At 38.3% G+C, this 17,755-nt stretch overlaps 4 protein-coding genes across 4 annotated transcripts; 2 read left to right on the top strand and 2 right to left on the bottom strand.

Moving 5' to 3' along the window:
• Window positions 1-2,202: 2,202 nt before the first annotated feature.
• Window positions 2,203-7,049, bottom strand: LOC132793905 (uncharacterized). Its single transcript, XM_060804062.1, is given in 6 exon segments — window positions 2,203-3,215; window positions 3,732-4,681; window positions 4,741-4,857; window positions 4,913-5,099; window positions 6,610-6,817; window positions 6,874-7,049. Coding segments are annotated over 6 exon segments (2,616 nt in total). The 5' UTR covers window positions 7,015-7,049.
• Window positions 7,050-10,305: 3,256 nt separating this feature from the next.
• LOC132792745 (uncharacterized) lies at window positions 10,306-12,265 on the bottom strand. Its single transcript, XM_060802202.1, has 5 exons — window positions 12,057-12,265; window positions 11,788-11,995; window positions 11,543-11,729; window positions 11,362-11,478; window positions 10,306-11,293 (listed from the first exon to the last, which is right to left on the bottom strand). The coding sequence occupies exons 1-5, from the start codon at window positions 12,195-12,197 to the stop codon at window positions 10,351-10,353; spliced, it is 1,596 nt and encodes a 531-aa protein (XP_060658185.1). The 5' UTR covers window positions 12,198-12,265; the 3' UTR covers window positions 10,306-10,350.
• Window positions 12,266-13,558: 1,293 nt separating this feature from the next.
• Window positions 13,559-15,414, top strand: LOC132789362 (odorant receptor 49a-like). The gene is made up of 4 exons (XM_060797328.1): window positions 13,559-14,512; window positions 14,569-14,770; window positions 15,070-15,225; window positions 15,285-15,414. The coding sequence occupies exons 1-4, from the start codon at window positions 13,710-13,712 to the stop codon at window positions 15,339-15,341; spliced, it is 1,218 nt and encodes a 405-aa protein (XP_060653311.1). The 5' UTR covers window positions 13,559-13,709; the 3' UTR covers window positions 15,342-15,414.
• A 587-nt stretch (window positions 15,415-16,001) lies between these two features.
• On the top strand, window positions 16,002-17,631 carry LOC132788827 (deoxyribose-phosphate aldolase). The gene is made up of 3 exons (XM_060796452.1): window positions 16,002-16,172; window positions 16,242-16,825; window positions 16,882-17,631. The coding sequence occupies exons 1-3, from the start codon at window positions 16,124-16,126 to the stop codon at window positions 17,326-17,328; spliced, it is 1,080 nt and encodes a 359-aa protein (XP_060652435.1). The 5' UTR covers window positions 16,002-16,123; the 3' UTR covers window positions 17,329-17,631.
• Window positions 17,632-17,755: the final 124 nt, after the last annotated feature.

Below are 17,755 nucleotides of genomic sequence, written 5' to 3'. Positions count from 1 at the left end.
TTCTTGTTCGGTTCCGAAGGCAGCTCAACACTAAAGAGCATTTCAGCGCAGCTGTTAGGTTAACAGACCCTGTTATTTTGCTGTAATGCTCAAATGAGCTGCAAGTGTTCGGCACTGTGCTCGCATCTCTTAATCGCAATTTTCGCTCTTGAAATGCCGCTCTTAACAGCAGGTGAGCGAGCACACAGCGCTCGCGATTCACATTGCTGCTGGTATTTGTTGTTGTTCCGTTTAATGCTTGAAACTTGCAGCTGTTTACGGATGCCGCTTCATTCAATTGGTCTGTGGCACAGCTGTTGCTACTGTTAGCTGCTAATGCTATCTCTGCTGCTGTTGTTCGGCTTCTCTTTTGTTATCAGATTTTCCACTTCACTGCAGATGCATTGCAAGTTATATTATACACCTATCTAACATGCAGGTAAATTGTTCAACTGTTGAATTAGCCAGCACAGAGTTTATGCTGAACTCTGCCTCCATCTCTGTCTCTGCCGCTGCTATCTCTGTCCCCGCATGGCGCGCATGTGCACCGCAGCTGGCTGCTCTGCTCTGTTTGAAATTCCATTGATGGCTTTCATTTTACGCATCTTTGTTTTGTTTCCGACCTGCACAATGCACAAACTAATGAACTCTTTCAGTGGAACGCAATGAACCGTCAACAAAGGTGTTTCCCATGTTGTTATGCCTCACTGAGGTAAGGGATTATCTGTGCAGTATTGCACATTGTGATTACACCGAAATTTGGTATATGCTAAGATTCCATTTACGAATGTACGTTAAAATTTTCATTTGATTTAATTGAAATTTATTGATTACTGTAATTGACAATGAATGCAATTGCATAATTCATAAATTCAATTACAAATGATAGGTAAAATTGCAAGGTGCGATTGTCAGTTGACACACTTTCCGACTTTCTTCGCACGCTTCTCTCCTTAAAACCTTAAAAACACATTTCATATTTACATGCGTTTATGGGGAGGGATGGAGGGAGAAGGAAAGTAGTTAAATGGTTGCAGTGAATGCAAATTACCGTGTTGTAACCCTGGCACGTTTTTTGCAATCTTGTAATTATCGTTGCATTGACAAGAACCGACCTCGCACTGTTCTGAGGGGTTTTAAAAATCAATATCAATCAATATGTAACGGCTTTTGACGTTTAAAAGAGCGACAAGTGCGCTTGAAAAGCTTTTGCGAAAGCTCTTGCAAATATCATTGGTTTGTGTACAAGTAAACGTGCCTCGCTACTATTATAAGACATTTTTCAATTTCACACCTACGCAAGTACTTATACATGTTTACTTATTTGTATCACTACAATAGAAAAAATGTCATGATAGATAAGTGTATCGAAGAAATAGATGCGTGCGATTTATTTTGAAAGAAGTTTCTTTATATGCCAATTTTATGGTTTTTACCTGTGACGTTTATTATTAAACATGTCAAATCTATTAATGTGGTTTTAAAAAGTTTTTTCGCTAAGAAGCTGATATTATTTTGTTTGTCGAATATTCCCATAAAATTCACAAACATGTAGAAATATCATACAATATTTGTATATTTTGTCTGTCGCTTAAGACAGGTGAGACGTGTCTCTTCCTAGATTACTGAATTTAAAAAATATGTAGTACACAAAATTAAAATTAATTTATAATTTTAATTTTAATTTAAATTTTAGTAAATTTGTTTAAAAAAAACTAAAAATAAGATCAAAATATGTATTTTAATTTTAAAACAACTAAGGTTAACTAATATTGAGAACATAATCCGAGGCGACTGCAAATGTTATACAAAAATAAAAGCAAATTTCAAATTGCCGGCTTGTAATTTAATATTATTTTTAATTATGTACTTAACTAATCCCTCACACTTTCGCTTTTGTTTACATTTTCACTCAAGCACTGCTTGCTTGAATCAGTCGACTGCTACCCAAAATATCGCAAGCTGTTATCGATAGAATTCATAGCACTTCTGGCGATTACAAAATCATTTGTAAGAATCAAATTCTTTTATTAAGAATTTTACTAATTATTTCATATTAACATGAATTTAATTTAAAATGGTGTTTATTTGTAGACATATTTGTCTATATGAACTCTTGTCTTTAAATTATAACCATGTACATATTAAGAATTATACTTGAATTTATCTAATGCATTTCTTAATGCGCTTATAATTTACACGACTCTTCTGAACAGTTGTCATTCAACACACTGACAACTTCAGACCCTGATCAATATCTTTCTGTAACTTCTTAACAAGCTCCTCCATTGCCTCCTCCTCTTCTTCATCCAAATCGGGCAGTCCCAAATTCTCCTGAATGCCCTTGGGACCCAGCAAAACGGGAGAGGCAAAGAACTGAGCCTCCGTAACATCTGACTGAACGTAAGCACATTCGATGACATTCTTCTCGTTGTTCAAACCCCTGAGCAGAGAGTTGACAAAACTGGCAGATGCATACGCCATGGATGAGGTGATGGTACCTTTGCCCTCCTTTGACTCTATGACCTGAGGACCGGCGTTCTGCATTTGTTGCAGCACCTCCACTCGCTCCATGGCACTGCCATCAAACTGGGGCTTAGATTGAGAGATTAGCGCCAAAGCTGTCTCACCATGACCGCCCACCACAGGAATGCTGACCTCCATGGGATCAACACCGATGCTATCGCCAATAAATGTTTTAGCACGCACAACATTCAGCGCTGTCACACCAAACAGACGCTTGGGATCATATGCATCCAGCTCCATCATCACCTTGGCCACGATAGGCACAATCGCATTCACCGGAGTCGTGATGAAAGCTAGTAAAGCATGCGGGCAAACGTTGCAAATCTCTTTGGTTATCTCGACAACCCCTTTGGCATTCGCCTTAAGCTGCTCCTCGTATTTAACGCTTGGTCTCTGCGGCTGTCCAGCCGCAATCACCACAATTGACGCATTCTTAAGCGCTTTCCCCAAATCCTTTTCCTCATAGGCCTCGACATTGGTGGGCGTGCAGATGTGGGATAGATCGACGGCCATGCCCTTGGTTGACACCTTATCGTGCAGTGCTAAGGTCTTTATCCGCTGATTCATTTTAAGCATCAGAGCTAGGGGTTGTCCAACGCCGCCGGCAGCTCCCACAAGCGTTACTTTAAAGCCCTGACTATCATTCGAGTCCTTGCTGCTCTGGTTGCTGCTCTGATTGCGGCATGGACCATTGTTGCTTTGCTTGTGCACTGTCAATCGGGTAATGTGTGTGGAAAATCGAATTGAAATCATAACGAAATTTTGTGCTTGTGCACGAAACGAATAAACAAAATGTAATTTTTGAAAATTGAGTGATCATTTTGTTCTCAAACAGTCTGTTACTTGTCGAAAGCAGTGCAAGCGGTGCAAAACATTTGGTACACTGCTTGCATTGCGTGTACAGTGCTGATAAGCAGTGTAAGTGCGCCGGCTCTAATGGTAGTTGCAGTGAGAGCAGTGCACACATGCTTAATACAAAAATCGATAACGATAAATTTATTTGACAGTTTTGATGGTTTTGATCTCAGCATCGGCTTTGCCGTTATAAACATAGCGGCTGTTTGTAGTTTGTATACTAGCAATACGGGAGAGACTATCAAGAAGAATTTCGGACTAATGGAGGTGTCTGCTATGGGAGTTTTCACTGTATATTCTCAATCGTGAACTGTATAAGAATAAAACCTTGCAATTTCAAGCAATAAGAATATATTTTAGAATAAAATTACAACTTTTTTAGTTAGCAGCTACAAAAACTTCGCGCGCTGTCCTGCGGACGGTCTTTCCATTATGGTTGGCAGGTAGATTATCTGTAAAGCGAACTCCAGCATGAAGTTGCATCTGCACCCCGGTCAATCTCTTGGCCACATGATCGATGATCGCCTTCTCGTTGATCTCACATCCCTTTCGCTTGACAATCAATGCGCCAGCAGCATCGCCTTGACGCTCATCGTAGATGCCCACAACGCACACATCCTGCACCTGAGGCAGCTCCGCAATAACAGTCTCGATTTCTGTGGGCCAATAATGCAGACCCTGATACTTGAGGATCTCCTTCTTGCGATCCACAATATACAAGAAGTTCTGCTCATCAAAGTATCCCAAATCACCAGTGTGGAACCAACCCTCAAAGTCCTGCATTCGCCGCGTCTCCACAGGATTGCCGTAGTAACCATTCCATGCCTGTCCGGTGTGCACAAAAATCTCGCCAACCTGATTGTGGCCTAGTCTCGTACCATCGTCATCGACAATGCGCATTTTAATACCTGCTATGGGCCTTCCAGCTGCATTAATATTTTTGAGTCCAAAATTTGAGGAGATGGTGCCTACTTCGGTCATTCCATATCCTCCAGTTAGAGTAGCATTCTTGCATAGCTCTTGAATTCGCTGCAAGGTTGCCAGGGAAACCATGCCACCGCCAAAGTTAATCATTCTCAAGGACGAAAGTGCCTCTACAGTTGCTTCTGGACAAATTGCCAAACCGGACAAATGTCGAGGAGGTAGCATGGCATGGAGGAGTTGATACTTCTTCACCAACTGCACAAAGTATTCGGGAGTGAAGGGTTTGTTCGTTATGACACGAGTACAGCCGAAAACTGTGCTGGAAATAAGAGCAAAGACTCCCGTCATCCAATCCAAGGAGCTTGCCACATAAAAGATCATCTCGCTGGTAATTTGACTGCAATTTGGAATACGTTTCAACGTAATATTCAGCAGCAGGCATTATCTGTATCTTACACATTATCCATCAAGAGAGTACTATTTGATATGCAAACAGCTTTCGGTAGTCCTGTTGTACCAGATGAGCATAGAATTGCCACGGTCTGATCTCCACCATTTTTAAGAGGCTCAGGTCTGCCAATTGTACTAAGTTAAATTGAGGAAAAATTATAGTGCACTCAATACTCACTGATAGAACATTTCTGTTGGTGTGGGATCCAGCAGGGACTCGATCTTGGGCACACCCTCAATATGATCGATCATTGTAAATATTTCAGGACACCAGCCTTGTGTTGCCGATTTGATTTTGTTATACTCAAGTCCATCACAAAATATAATCTTTGGCGTGGTTAACCCAAAGGCATATTTAATGGTATCTATAAAAAACAAGTAAGCAAGATAAAGTCGAGTGTGCTAGATTGTGAGATACCCGCTACCCGTTTTGAGTACTATATAATTAAAATATTGCGGTAATATTCTCAAAATTTACCAAATCGATATACCACAAAATACAATAGAATATGGTTATAACGACTCCGCTTATAGTGTTCGTCCGGTTATTGCGGCGATAGCTTGGTTGGTCCCCATACCAACTTATATGAAAGGGCCTTCGCTTAGTACGTCTCCGCCTTTAGCGACAACCCGCTTATACCGACGAAATTTTTCACAATTCAACCGGATATTGCGATAAAAAGAAAAAATACAGCTAAGTAATGCCGAAAAATTTAGGTATCAAACGACGCTGTTAGAAATGTATGAATTTATCAGTGATCGGCATTCTTGCTTGTGTGCCTAGCAGCGACACGAAGATTCTTACATTCTCACAACTCTTTGTTCGTTTTAGCAGTCGCCTTACCTTATGCTAAGGAACATGCAGGTATACGATTTATTATGGAAAAACCATGCTATTGAATTAAATTTATGAATTTTTTTGTTTTGATTAAAAAATTAATTTGTTTTATCTTAAAAAGCTATTGCGAACATGGCAACCATAAAAAAAAAAACAAATCAAAAATTTGTTTTGCTCCTTTCGGTTAGTGCGTCTTCCTGCTATAACGACGTAAAATCGTCGGTCCCTTGAAAGTCGCTATAACCGAATTCTACTGTATTAAAAAATAGTAAATATATATCTCGCATTCAAAAAAAAAAAGAAACAAAATGTGTATGTATTAACGACTGGGTCTCGAAGCCGCACACCACAATTACTATAGTAATTATTGAATATACCATTAAAAAAAAAAACAAGTAAGAAAGCTACAGTCGAGTGTGCTCGACTGTGATATACCCGCTACCCATTTTGACTAAAGCAAAATATTGAAGAATACTACAAAAATACTAAAATATATCAAATGGTATATTTGGTATATCGATATTGTACAGCATTCAAAATATACCATAGACAGTACAATATACCAGATTGTCGGCCAAAGCAACTCAGACCCCTAGTAAGTAAGCGTTTTTGCCCATACAAAAGAATTTCTTTAATAACTTCCACAATTTTTATATCTGATCGCAACCCAAATTTTCAGGAATCATAAATAATATTGTTATTATTGTATACAACAAAAGTCGCTGCTTTAGCCTTAAAATTACGCTTGGTATTCGTTTTTTTTGATTTGCGGGGTCGGAAGTGGGCGTGGCAAAAAATTGAAACAAACCTAACAAATGCTGTCGAAACTTAAAGCTCTATCTTATCTTATAGTCTCTGAGATCTAGGTGCTCATACGGACAAACGGACATGGCTAGATCGTCTCGGCTGTTGACGCTGATCAAGAATATATATACTTTATAGGGTCGGAGATGCCTCCTTTCACCTGTTACATACATTTCCTGCCGGCACAAAGTTATAATACCCTATGGGTATCGAGTATAAAAAATAGGTCTTACCTTCATCGAGCATTGGGTTCACAGCATGAAAAGGTGTCGCGTTCATCAGACAGGCAGTAGCCAAAGGCATGAGATAAGTTGTATTTTTAGCAGAAATTCCAATCACATCTGTATCATTAAGTCCTCGCTTTTTCAGGTGTTGCGCAATCCGAATAGCCCAAGTTATTGCCTGGGCAAAGGTTAAGGATTCGCCGCTAGCATCGTTGATCTACAAGTATAATCCTCAGGACCAAATTTCTAATATGACAATGTAGTTCCACTCACTTGACAAACATTCCTTGGCCAATTTTTCATGTTGTTGAATATGATCTTGCCCAAGGACGCGTCCGAGTTGTAGATGGTGCTCCGTTTCGGGCCACTCCAAGTTTTATCGTTTGCATCGTAGGTAATTGGAAAGGCTTCCATAATTTTTAACTTTTTCAACTTTTAGTTCTTCACTGTTTGCCAGGTTTGGCTTATTTGAAAACATCAAACCATCCTACCGTCGTTTATATAGTGACAGCTTTGGTTATATTTTGCATAGTGTGGATGACTAGTCAATATACATAAGTGCTTTATCAGTTAGTTGTTGTAGTGGTCGCTTGGGCCGCACAAATTTCTTTGTTGGGCCTAAAAGTAGGCAAAGTTTTTTTTGTCTAGGGAAGAAAAAAAGCACGGCTCTATGGTGTGGTGTTAAAACAAGTAGTTAATTTAACATATTTATCAAAGTTATGTTTATATTTGTTAAAAATACAATTTTTGTCAATTAAATGTTAAATGTAGAATAATTGTTTAGTGTTAGTATAAACTTTTAGGATATTTGTATTTTGTACGCCATAAATTTGTTAGCGCCATCTGGGTGTGCGGCTTTGCAACATCGCTTACAGATTTTTAGCGATAGAGGCATCATGCTTCTTAAGACAGTGAATGTCAAGGAATGGGAAGATAAGAATGCATCAAAGTTTAATGTCCTATCACTAACCATAGAATACAATACAATACAATGTATTGTATGGTTAGTGGTCCTATTGAGAAGCCATCTTTTTTTCATACTTGATTGGTTGTTCTCGCAAGTCACTGTTAATTTTGTCTTGGAAATTCGCGCAAACGAAAAAAAATAAATTATATTGGAAAAATAACGTGCGATGATCGTTAAAAAAGACAAAATATAAATAGTCAGTTCAAAAGTACATAGTGCGGGAAAGATCTTAGTGCAATCGCCCCCCAATTTGACTAGCAGCCAACAGTGAGACAAGACGGAGAGAAATTTTGGAAATTATATGGTGCCGTCTAATAAGGCAGGGTAAATATTATATTACTCACAGCATTTGTAAAAGTTACATATAATAATGCTCTGATTTTTCTCTACAAATCAGAAGGCTCGCTGTGATAAATATTTCTTTTGGATGTTGTTAGTGTAGGCATGATACAATTATACAAGGTAGTGCCGTCAGAAAAAGCTTTCGTCAGTACGCATTCGTTATTCGACGCAAGAGGTTGTCTGCGGACGAATTTTTTCTGCAATTGACCCTTGTGCAAAATGACATTTTGCAATGTATGCCGTAGACACGGATAGAATTAAAACATTTAGAGAATTCTCATATATATTGTTAATATTATTCAAAAACAACTTACATTTTAGAAATATGTCAAAGAGACATTAATATTAGTTTCAAAATATGTAAATATTAATATCATCGTCTAAGGGTTAACGCGCATTTCATTGTCATCTCGCTCACAGTGCTGTGCTGAGATTCTTTCACTCGAAATTCACACAAAATCAAATAACAAGCGTAATTGTAAAGCTAGAATTGCGAATTTTGGTATATATGGTTGCGATCAGATAAAAATTGTTGAAGTTATTAAAGAAATATTTTTGTATGGGCAAAAACGCTTGCTTACTAGGGGTCTAATTTGCTTTGGCCGACAATCTGATATATTGTGCCGTCTATGGTATATTTTGAATGCGGTACTATATTGATATACAAAATATACCATTTTGTATATTTTTAGTGTTTTTAGTATATTTGGTATATTTTAATAATAATACCCCAAAATATATTTTTACTATTTTTGTAGTATAATTGGTATGTTTTGAGAATAATACCGCAAAATATATTGCTTTTATTCAAAATGGATAGCGGGTATCTCACAGTCGAGCACACTCGACTGTAGCTTTCTTACTTGTTTGTCATTGTACCTGTTGAATGCAAAATTTATATTCCGAAATAAGTTTTCTTTGTTTTGCTGGCAGCTTAATATTGATGCACCCGAGAAACCTTAAGTTTCTTGGAGTTGAGCATTTGTCCGGTAGTACATTGTGAAACTAGGATATGGATTCATAATTAAATAGTTTTTATACCCGCTACCCATAGGGTAGAAGGGTATTATAACTTTATGCCGGCAGGAAATGTATGTAACAGGTAGAAGGAGGCATCTCCGACCCTATAAAGTATATATATACTTGATCAGCGTCAACAACCGAGACGATCTAGCCATGTCCGTCTGTCCGTGTGAAACACTGGATCTCAGAGACTATAAGAGATAGAGCTATAGTTTTTTTTCGACAGCATTTGTTATGTTTGCACGCAGGTCAAGTTTGTTTCAAATTTTTGCCATGCCCACTTCCGCCCCCGCAAATCAAAAAAATCGAATAACAAGCGTAACTTTAGAGCTACAGCTAATTTTGGTATATACAATAATAACTATAGTAGTTATGATTCCTGAAAATTTGGGTGCGATCAGATAAAAATTGTGGAAGTTATTAAGGAAATACTTTTGTATGAGCAAAAACGCCTATTTACTGGGGGTCTTAGTTGTTTTGGCTGAAAATCTGGTATATTGTGCCGTCTATGGTATATTTTGAATGCGGTACTATATCGATATACCAAATATACTATTTGGTATATTTCTAGTTTCTTTGTACTATATTCGGTATATTTTGAGAAAAATACCGCAAAGTATATTTCTTTTATTCAAAATGGGTATCGGGTATCTCACAGTCGAGTACACTCGACTGTTGCTTTCTTACTTGTTTTTTATTATTTTGAGATTGTTACCGCAATATGTTGCTTGTATTCTAAATGGGTAGCGGGTATCTCACAGTAGCTTTCTAACTTGATATCACGTGACGTTTTACTATAGCCGTTGGTTGTTTGAAAATCTTACGATTATTCAAACGAAGATATGCTTGACCTACTATTGATAGTGTAATTAATAGATGAATTAAATATTCATTGTATATCTTCAAACTGAAGAACAAATGTTAAGGATTCGCCACTAGCTTCGTTGAACTATATGTGGATTTACGCACTTGACGAAAATGTTGTAGATAATTTATTAATGTTATTTAATATAATCCTGCCCGCAGATGCCACCATGCTATAGATGGGGATACGTTTTAGACCACTTTAAAGGTCGAGTTTGAATCAGCCTAATTACTTTTACTTATTGATGACGTTTGTTTGAATTCAGTCTTGTTCAAGATATTTTGGAAGATTAGTAAAAATATATTCTTTTACTATGTTAGCGTTATTCCTAAGATTGGGGTATTTATTATCTCAAGTATGTGATGTGATAGTAAAATTAAAAGCTTCCTCGTTGGCACGTGTCTTTAGAATTGAACAAGCCTCTTTAGATAAGAGCAATGGGTATTCCACAAATGCGGCAATATCGCAAAAATACGAGTGCGTATACTTAATATGTAAAGTGTTTCCATTCAAAGGTAATATAATAGGTTTTATTTATAAAGGTATCTATAAATTATTTAATGGAAACAAATACGTCTCGCGCTGCCTTTCGGATCGTCTTGCCATTAAAATTCGCTGGCAGTTTATCAGTGAAGCGAACGCCGGCATGAAGTTGCTTCTGCACACCAGTCAATCGCTTGGCCACATGATCGATGATCGCCTTCTCGTTGATCTCATATCCCTTTCGCTTGACAATCAATGCGCCAGCAGCATCGCCTTGACGCTCATCGTAGATGCCCACAACGCACACATCCTGCACCTGTGGCAGCTCCGCAATAACAGTCTCGATTTCTGTGGGCCAATAATGCAGACCCTGATACTTGAGGATCTCCTTCTTGCGATCCACAATATACAAGAAGTTCTGCTCATCAAAGTATCCCAAATCACCAGTGTGGAACCAACCCTCAAAGTCCTGCATTCGCCGCGTCTCCACAGGATTGCCGTAGTAACCATTCCATGCCTGTCCGGTGTGCACATAAATCTCGCCCACTTGTTTATAACTCAAGCTCTTGCCTTCCTCGTCGACAATGCGGATTTTAATGCCCGGCATTAAGCGACCAGCCGAGTTGTTGTTACTAATCCCAATATTACCAGTTATAGCACCCACTTCGGTCATGCCATATCCCGAATTGAACATGGCAGTCTTGCATATCTCCTGGGCCCGCTGTAATGTTGTCAACGTAACCAAACCTCCGCCATAGTTGAGCATGCGAATGGGCGAAAGAGCTTCAGTCGTTGCCTCCGGGCAAGTGATCAAAGCGGAAAGATGACGAGGAGGTACCACAGCATAATTGATCTTGTACTTCTTCACCAACTCCACAAAATATTCGGGACTAAAGGGCTTATTGGTTATGATGCGAGTGCAGCCAAAGACTGTGCTGAAAATAAAGGCCCAGAGGCCAGTGATCCAATCCAAGGAACTCGATGTGTAGATAATCGATTCGCTGGTGACCAGCCTAAATTTAAAAAAAAGAGCGAAATTATTGGAATTTGAGCATAAGCGAAGTCTTGTAGATGTACTTACATGCTGTCCTGTATAAGGATGCTGTTGGATAAGCAGACGGCCTTTGGTAATCCCGTAGTTCCCGAAGAGCACAAAATAGCCACTGTCTGATCTCCACCATTTTTAAGCAGTTCAGGTCTGCAAGTTAAAGCCATGTTATAAAAACTTCTTAAACAATATGAAGATTGCACTACAAACTCACTGATAAAGCATTTCCGTATTTGTGGCATCCAACAGAGTCTCAATCTTGGGCACACCCTCGATATGATCAACCATCGTAAATATTTCTGGATGCCAGCCCCGAGTTGCCGAATGGATTTTCTCGTATTCGTGACCATCACAAAATATGACCATTGGCTTGGTTAATTCGAAAACATACTTGATGGTTTCTATAAATTTAAGATTTAGTCAATTGCCATCAATAAATACTCAATTTATTGTACTTACCCTCATCAAGCATGGGATTTACTGCATGGAAAGGGGTGGAGTTCATCAGACAAGCAATGCCCAAAGGAAGCACATAAGTCGTATTCTTAGCCGATATCCCAATAACATCCTTATGGTTAAGGCCACGTTTCTTCAAATACTGCGCAATTCGTATGGCCCAAGTAATAGCTTGACCATTTGTCAATGATACACCATCAACATCGTTGATCTAAAATTATCCGAATAAACTGAATCCTCAGCTTTCAATTTCTATTCACTTTTCTACTCACTTGACAAACATTCTTTGGCCAATTTCTCATGGTATTGAATATAATTTTCCCAACAGACGTATCATAGTTGAAGATCGAGTTACGCTTGGCACCACTCCAGGTATTATCCTTTTCATTATAGGTGGTGGGTAGTGCTGCCATATTTGCTATTACGACTATTCCGATGCTCACTCACTTCACCTTCGCAAGTTGCAGTCAAATGTGGAATACTGCACTCAACTGACATTCTATTTATATGGGGAATTTTCGCCAACAAATTTATAATTGTTCTATATAAATCCAGGCTATTTACGACTCGAGTGGATGTGCTCTGCCATTTGGCTAACACCTGTAAAATGTTATCAGTCGCCAACTTAAGTCCTAAACATCGATAGTATATCGAAATACGGCTGAAGTGCCCTTTACATTCTCGTCTAAGCATTATTTCACACTCGTAAATAAACTAAAACAATAGTAAGGGGGTTTTGTTCCGACTACTCGACTATAAGATACCCCTAATAGTAATTGCAATCTAAATATGTGTACAGCAATTCTAAGATATTCATAAGAGACGGGAGTAAATAAAGAAATTATTAAATTTTTATCTTTAATTAACAAGAATTTTTAGTGAATCATAAGCGAATGAGTTGAAACTATCAAAAAATTGACCAGTAAATAAACAAGGAAGCAAGCTATAGTCGAGTGTGCTCGACTCTGAGATACCCGCTACTCATTTCGAATAATAGCAAAATATTGCGGTTTTATTCTCTAAATATATTACAAAAATACTGAAAATATTCCGAATGATATATGTAGTATATCGATATAGTGCCACAAATATACCATATATTGCAAAATGTACCAGATTGCCAGCCAAAGCAACTAAGACCCCTTTTTGCCCCTACAAATGTATTTCCTTATTATGTTAACTTCGACAATTTTCATCTGATCGCAACCAAATTTTCAGGCATTACAATTATTATAGTTATTATTGTATATACCAAAATTCGCGACTTAAAAATTCCGCTCTATCTCTTATATTCTCTGAGTTTCAGTGTTTTATATGGACAGACGGACATGGCTAGATCTTCTCGGCTGTTGATGCTGATCAAGAATTAGAGGGCCGGAGATGTCTCCTTCTATCTGTTACATACATTTCCTGCCGGCACAAAGTTATAATACGCTTCTACCCTATGGGCAGCGGGAATAAAAAGAGACATAAAAATCTTAACGTGCAATAAACTTTGGCATTGTCAGTATAGAATAATACAATTCATCACGGCTTAGCTGATAATGATAGTCAGGTGTTGGAGTAGGAAACTTGTTTCGCTGATTTATAAATGGATGTCGGTACTTGAGAATACGTAAGTTGCGGCTTGGAAATTTCATTGATAAGTAATAATTGACTTTGAACAGTGCAGATAAACCACAATGCTAGTCTGATTATAGGATGGGGTAATTGAATTTGATTAACCGATTACAATCGGTTCTCATCGTCTCACACATCCGTAAGCTTAGCACTTTGTAACATATTAAATTAAACCTCACACATTGTCGTATCCATTATTAATTCGTCTGTGGTCTAAGGACATTATTAATATTTAATGTCTCGTAATTTACTTATGTATAAAATAAGAAAGTCCAAGCCTGGGCGACTCAGTTGTAAACGCGAAAATGAAGACATTCGGCAAAGAAATTCAGCGGAGCTACGAAGACTTTATCTATATACCGAGTATAATGTTCAAGTCGATCGGTTATGACATTTTAAACACTCCTAAGCCAAGGTGGCAGGATCTTCTGATGCGTTGTTACTTTTTAATCGGCCTGGGAAGTCATTACTACATTATCTACTATATGATGCTGCGAATCATTCAGTGGGATACTTTGTCGGGTGATCCAGTGACAATCGTGCGATATGCGGAGATTTTCTTTCTCTCGGTTAATTCGGAAATTAAAATCGTTACATTTATATATTACCGCAACCGCATTCGCGAACTCTGTAACGAATTGGGAAGAGTTTTTCCGAGCGAGAATTCCGAGCGTCAATATTATAATGTCAACTCTTTTTATTGGCCCCGAGTCATACGTTATGGTGTTTACTACTTTTGCTTTGTTGTGCTACTGGTTGTATTTGCCCCATTAGTGCAATCAACCTGCATTTATCTCTATCAGCGATTTACGATTGGAAGTGAGGCTAAATTTCCTTATCTTCGCGCCTACCCGATGCAGCTCAGCTTCGATGCGAAAACACCATTAAGATATCTGTTTGCTGAGATCCTTGAGTTCACTTCTAGTCACTTCTACATGACGTTTAACATAGGCACCGATATTTGGATGATGTGTCTTTCCGGGCAAATCTGCATGCACTTTGCCCATCTGGGAAGAGTGCTGGCCAACTACAGTCCTAGTTACGAACGTTCGTCTGAGGATTGCGAATTCCTGGTCAGGGTCGTTCGAAAACATCGCCAAGTGCTCAGGTGTGTCAAAAAAAAATAAATAACGATTTATATCATTTAAAAACCATTTAATATAGTTTTCACAAGGAACTGAACGATATGGTTGGCATGCTGTTGGCCTATAATCTTTTTACCACGGCCAGCACCCTTTGCTGTGTTGCTTTCTACACGATTGTGCGAGGCTTGAATCTGGAGGGTGTCTCATTTCTATCATATTTCTTTAGCTGTGCCGCTCAGTTTTATATGGTCTGCTATTACGGACAAAAGCTTATTGATTTGGTAAGACTTATAACTTTGTGCCTCCAGGATGTAACAGGCAGACGAATGCATCTCCGAGTATTCATATTTTCGATCAGCGTCAACAGCGTTTAAATGTAGTACTATATAAAAATACCATATATAGCCTTTGGTATATTTTGATTATTTTTGTGGTATGTTATTTTTGATTTCTAAAATTAATACCGCACTGTTGTTGCTTTTATTCAAAATGGCTAGTGGGTATTTCACAGCGAGCACACTCGACTTTGTTACTTGTTATAAGTTACGTAAGTAAATATTAAATTTATTTACCCTTCTAGAGTGAAGCATTGCCAAAGGCTGCTTACTCGCAAACTTGGTATAATGGATCCCTCACTTATCGGAAACTATTACTAATAATTATGCTCAACACTGGAGCACCAGTTGTGCTCTCAGCCAAAGGAATAATTATTATATCGTTGGATACATTTAAAAATGTGGGTAACATTAAATATTTGTTTGTCAAGCAACCTTGAATGACAATTTTAATTAACAGATGATGAACATTACTTATAAATTCTTTGCGATTGTGCGAAGACTATTGGATGATTAAATTATTTAATCGAATCTCTTATTAATTATTAATTTTACATCTGCACATTAGTTTCATCTAAATAGAAATTCACGTAGAGTTTTAATAAATTCTTATTAAATTAAAAACAATTTTTAATAGAATTTTTATTTATTGGAGAACTTTTTCACTTGCTGCTTTAATGAATTTAGAATGCGAATAATAAAAGGGGGAAAAAAAATGTTGTCACCAAAATGTGATAAAGGTCATAAGAGCAATTAACATATTTGTAATTAAATATTAAAAAGGAAATGGTGTGAAATAACTCAACAGCTTTTGATTTTGTATTGATTTTCCTGCTTACTAAATATGCTGGTCAGTAGATAATTTTAAGTTATTATCCTATTCACCTGAGTATGAGCAAATGAATTTTTCAACAATTAAGCACAATTTCGTTAAAAACCAAAATGTATTTAAAAATCGAAGAATTTTAGAATACCTAATTAATGTAAAAACTTTAAAAATTGTCTGCAAATAAAATAGAAAAAATCACAAGTCAAACCAAAATCTTTAAGCTTAACAGTCGCAACGATCAACGTTTAAAATCAAAGCGTATGGCAGCACTTTGTGTCTTAGGAATGTGCATTGATCTGGCAACTCTCCCGTCAGCTGTTTTGCCATTATCAACTGATAACAGGTTCATAAATACGCATATACGCACGTTGTCGTTGCTGCGGTGTTGTCTGTGGGTGTGTGTGTTATTTTTTTGTATCTCCCAACTACCTGTGCCGAAACGTTCATTTCTTATCGTAAAACGCAACAAAATGGAAGTCAAAGTCAAAGTATTTTCGGTTAACAAAACCCTGCCCTATGGTAATTAATTAATTCGAATCTATTAGTTCTATTATTAACCAAACAATTATCAATCCAACCTATTATCAGATGCCTCGCTACTTCGGATTAATTTTTCACTGCCGCAAATCAATGAGATTGCGTTGAACATATCGCAACGCTCCACAGTCTCTGGTATCAATGAGATTGCCTATGCATTAAAAGCTTTAATGTTGACGGATCTGACCACATTGGCTGGCGATGATACGGCCGCCAATGTTCGACGACTTTGCGTCCGCGCCTGCCTCCCCTTCGAGCCGCAATTCTTTGAAAAGTCCTTTGAGCGCACTCTCCTACCGGACATCCATTGTGCCGCTGTTTGCGTTTATCCCGCTCGTGTTGCGGATGCGTACAAGACGTTGCAACAGTATGGCAAACTGGACGAAATATCGATTGCTGCGGTGGCCACCGGATTTCCAACTGGACAGTACGGTCTGCAGACGCGCCTGCAGGAGATCAGCTACGCCATTCTGGCCGGTGCCACAGAGATTGATATTGTAATCAATCGGCAGTTGGCGCTCATTGGCGACTGGGAAGGTGTCTACAATGAGGTGGTGCTCATGCGCAATGCCTGCGGCGAACGCGCACATCTAAAGACGATTCTGGCCATTGGCGAGCTGGGCTCCATGGAGAATGTAAGCAGATCAGATTACTCCTAGCTCGCACATTTATTACTTTACTTCAATTGCAGGTCTATAAGGCATCTATGGTGTGCATGCTGGCTGGCGCTGACTTCATCAAGACATCCACGGGCAAGGAGGCGGTCAATGCCACTCTGCCCGTTGGCCTGGTCATGATCTATGCCATACAAGAGTTCAAGCGACGCACTGGTCAAATTGTGGGCTTAAAGCCAGCTGGAGGAGTGCGTACTGTGCGCGATGCTATTGCCTGGATAACGCTGGTGAAGGAGACACTTGGCATGCATTGGCTGCAGCCTGAACTATTCCGTTTTGGAGCATCTGGTCTGCTCGACGATATTGAAAAAGGTGGTGCGCAATGGCGTCGCGCAGCTGGAAAAGGCTTAAGTAATACACAATACACAACTTACAGTAAAATTGGCAATATTAGAATCAAAAATACTCAACTTTTAATAAACAAAAAACGTTTTTTTCTGACTGACTTACTAAATGAACGGTAAATTGCAGGGCTGCAATTAAAAAAAAAAAAAAAAGGTACGGTAAGTGTTGCAGGGCTGCAACACAACACAACAAATGTGCATACATAGCTCCTTTAATTTCATTGTACATCTAAAATGTCTGAAAATTAACTTAACTTTAACTACGCAACAAACTTTACGGTTTTAAACTTTTCTAACTGACTGACTGACTTTAAAAATGAACGCACAGCCTAAACGGTAAGAGCAACAAGGCTACAATTTAAGCACAGCATAGCTCTTCCAATTGCATCATACAATAAAACGGCATTTCTCAAAACTGTCAAACTTTCCACTTCATCTCGTTTCTTTTCGGTTTACTGGGAGACTTAACTTCTCACACATATACATACATAAATACATATATGTACATATATATATACAAATCTTGTACATACACTCCTCCCCAAAA

The sequence above is a fragment of the Drosophila nasuta genome, chromosome 3, assembly GCF_023558535.2.
Source record: "Drosophila nasuta strain 15112-1781.00 chromosome 3, ASM2355853v1, whole genome shotgun sequence".
Lineage (NCBI taxonomy): Eukaryota > Metazoa > Arthropoda > Insecta > Diptera > Drosophilidae > Drosophila > Drosophila nasuta.
This window is presented reverse-complemented; position numbering and strand designations above follow the sequence as displayed.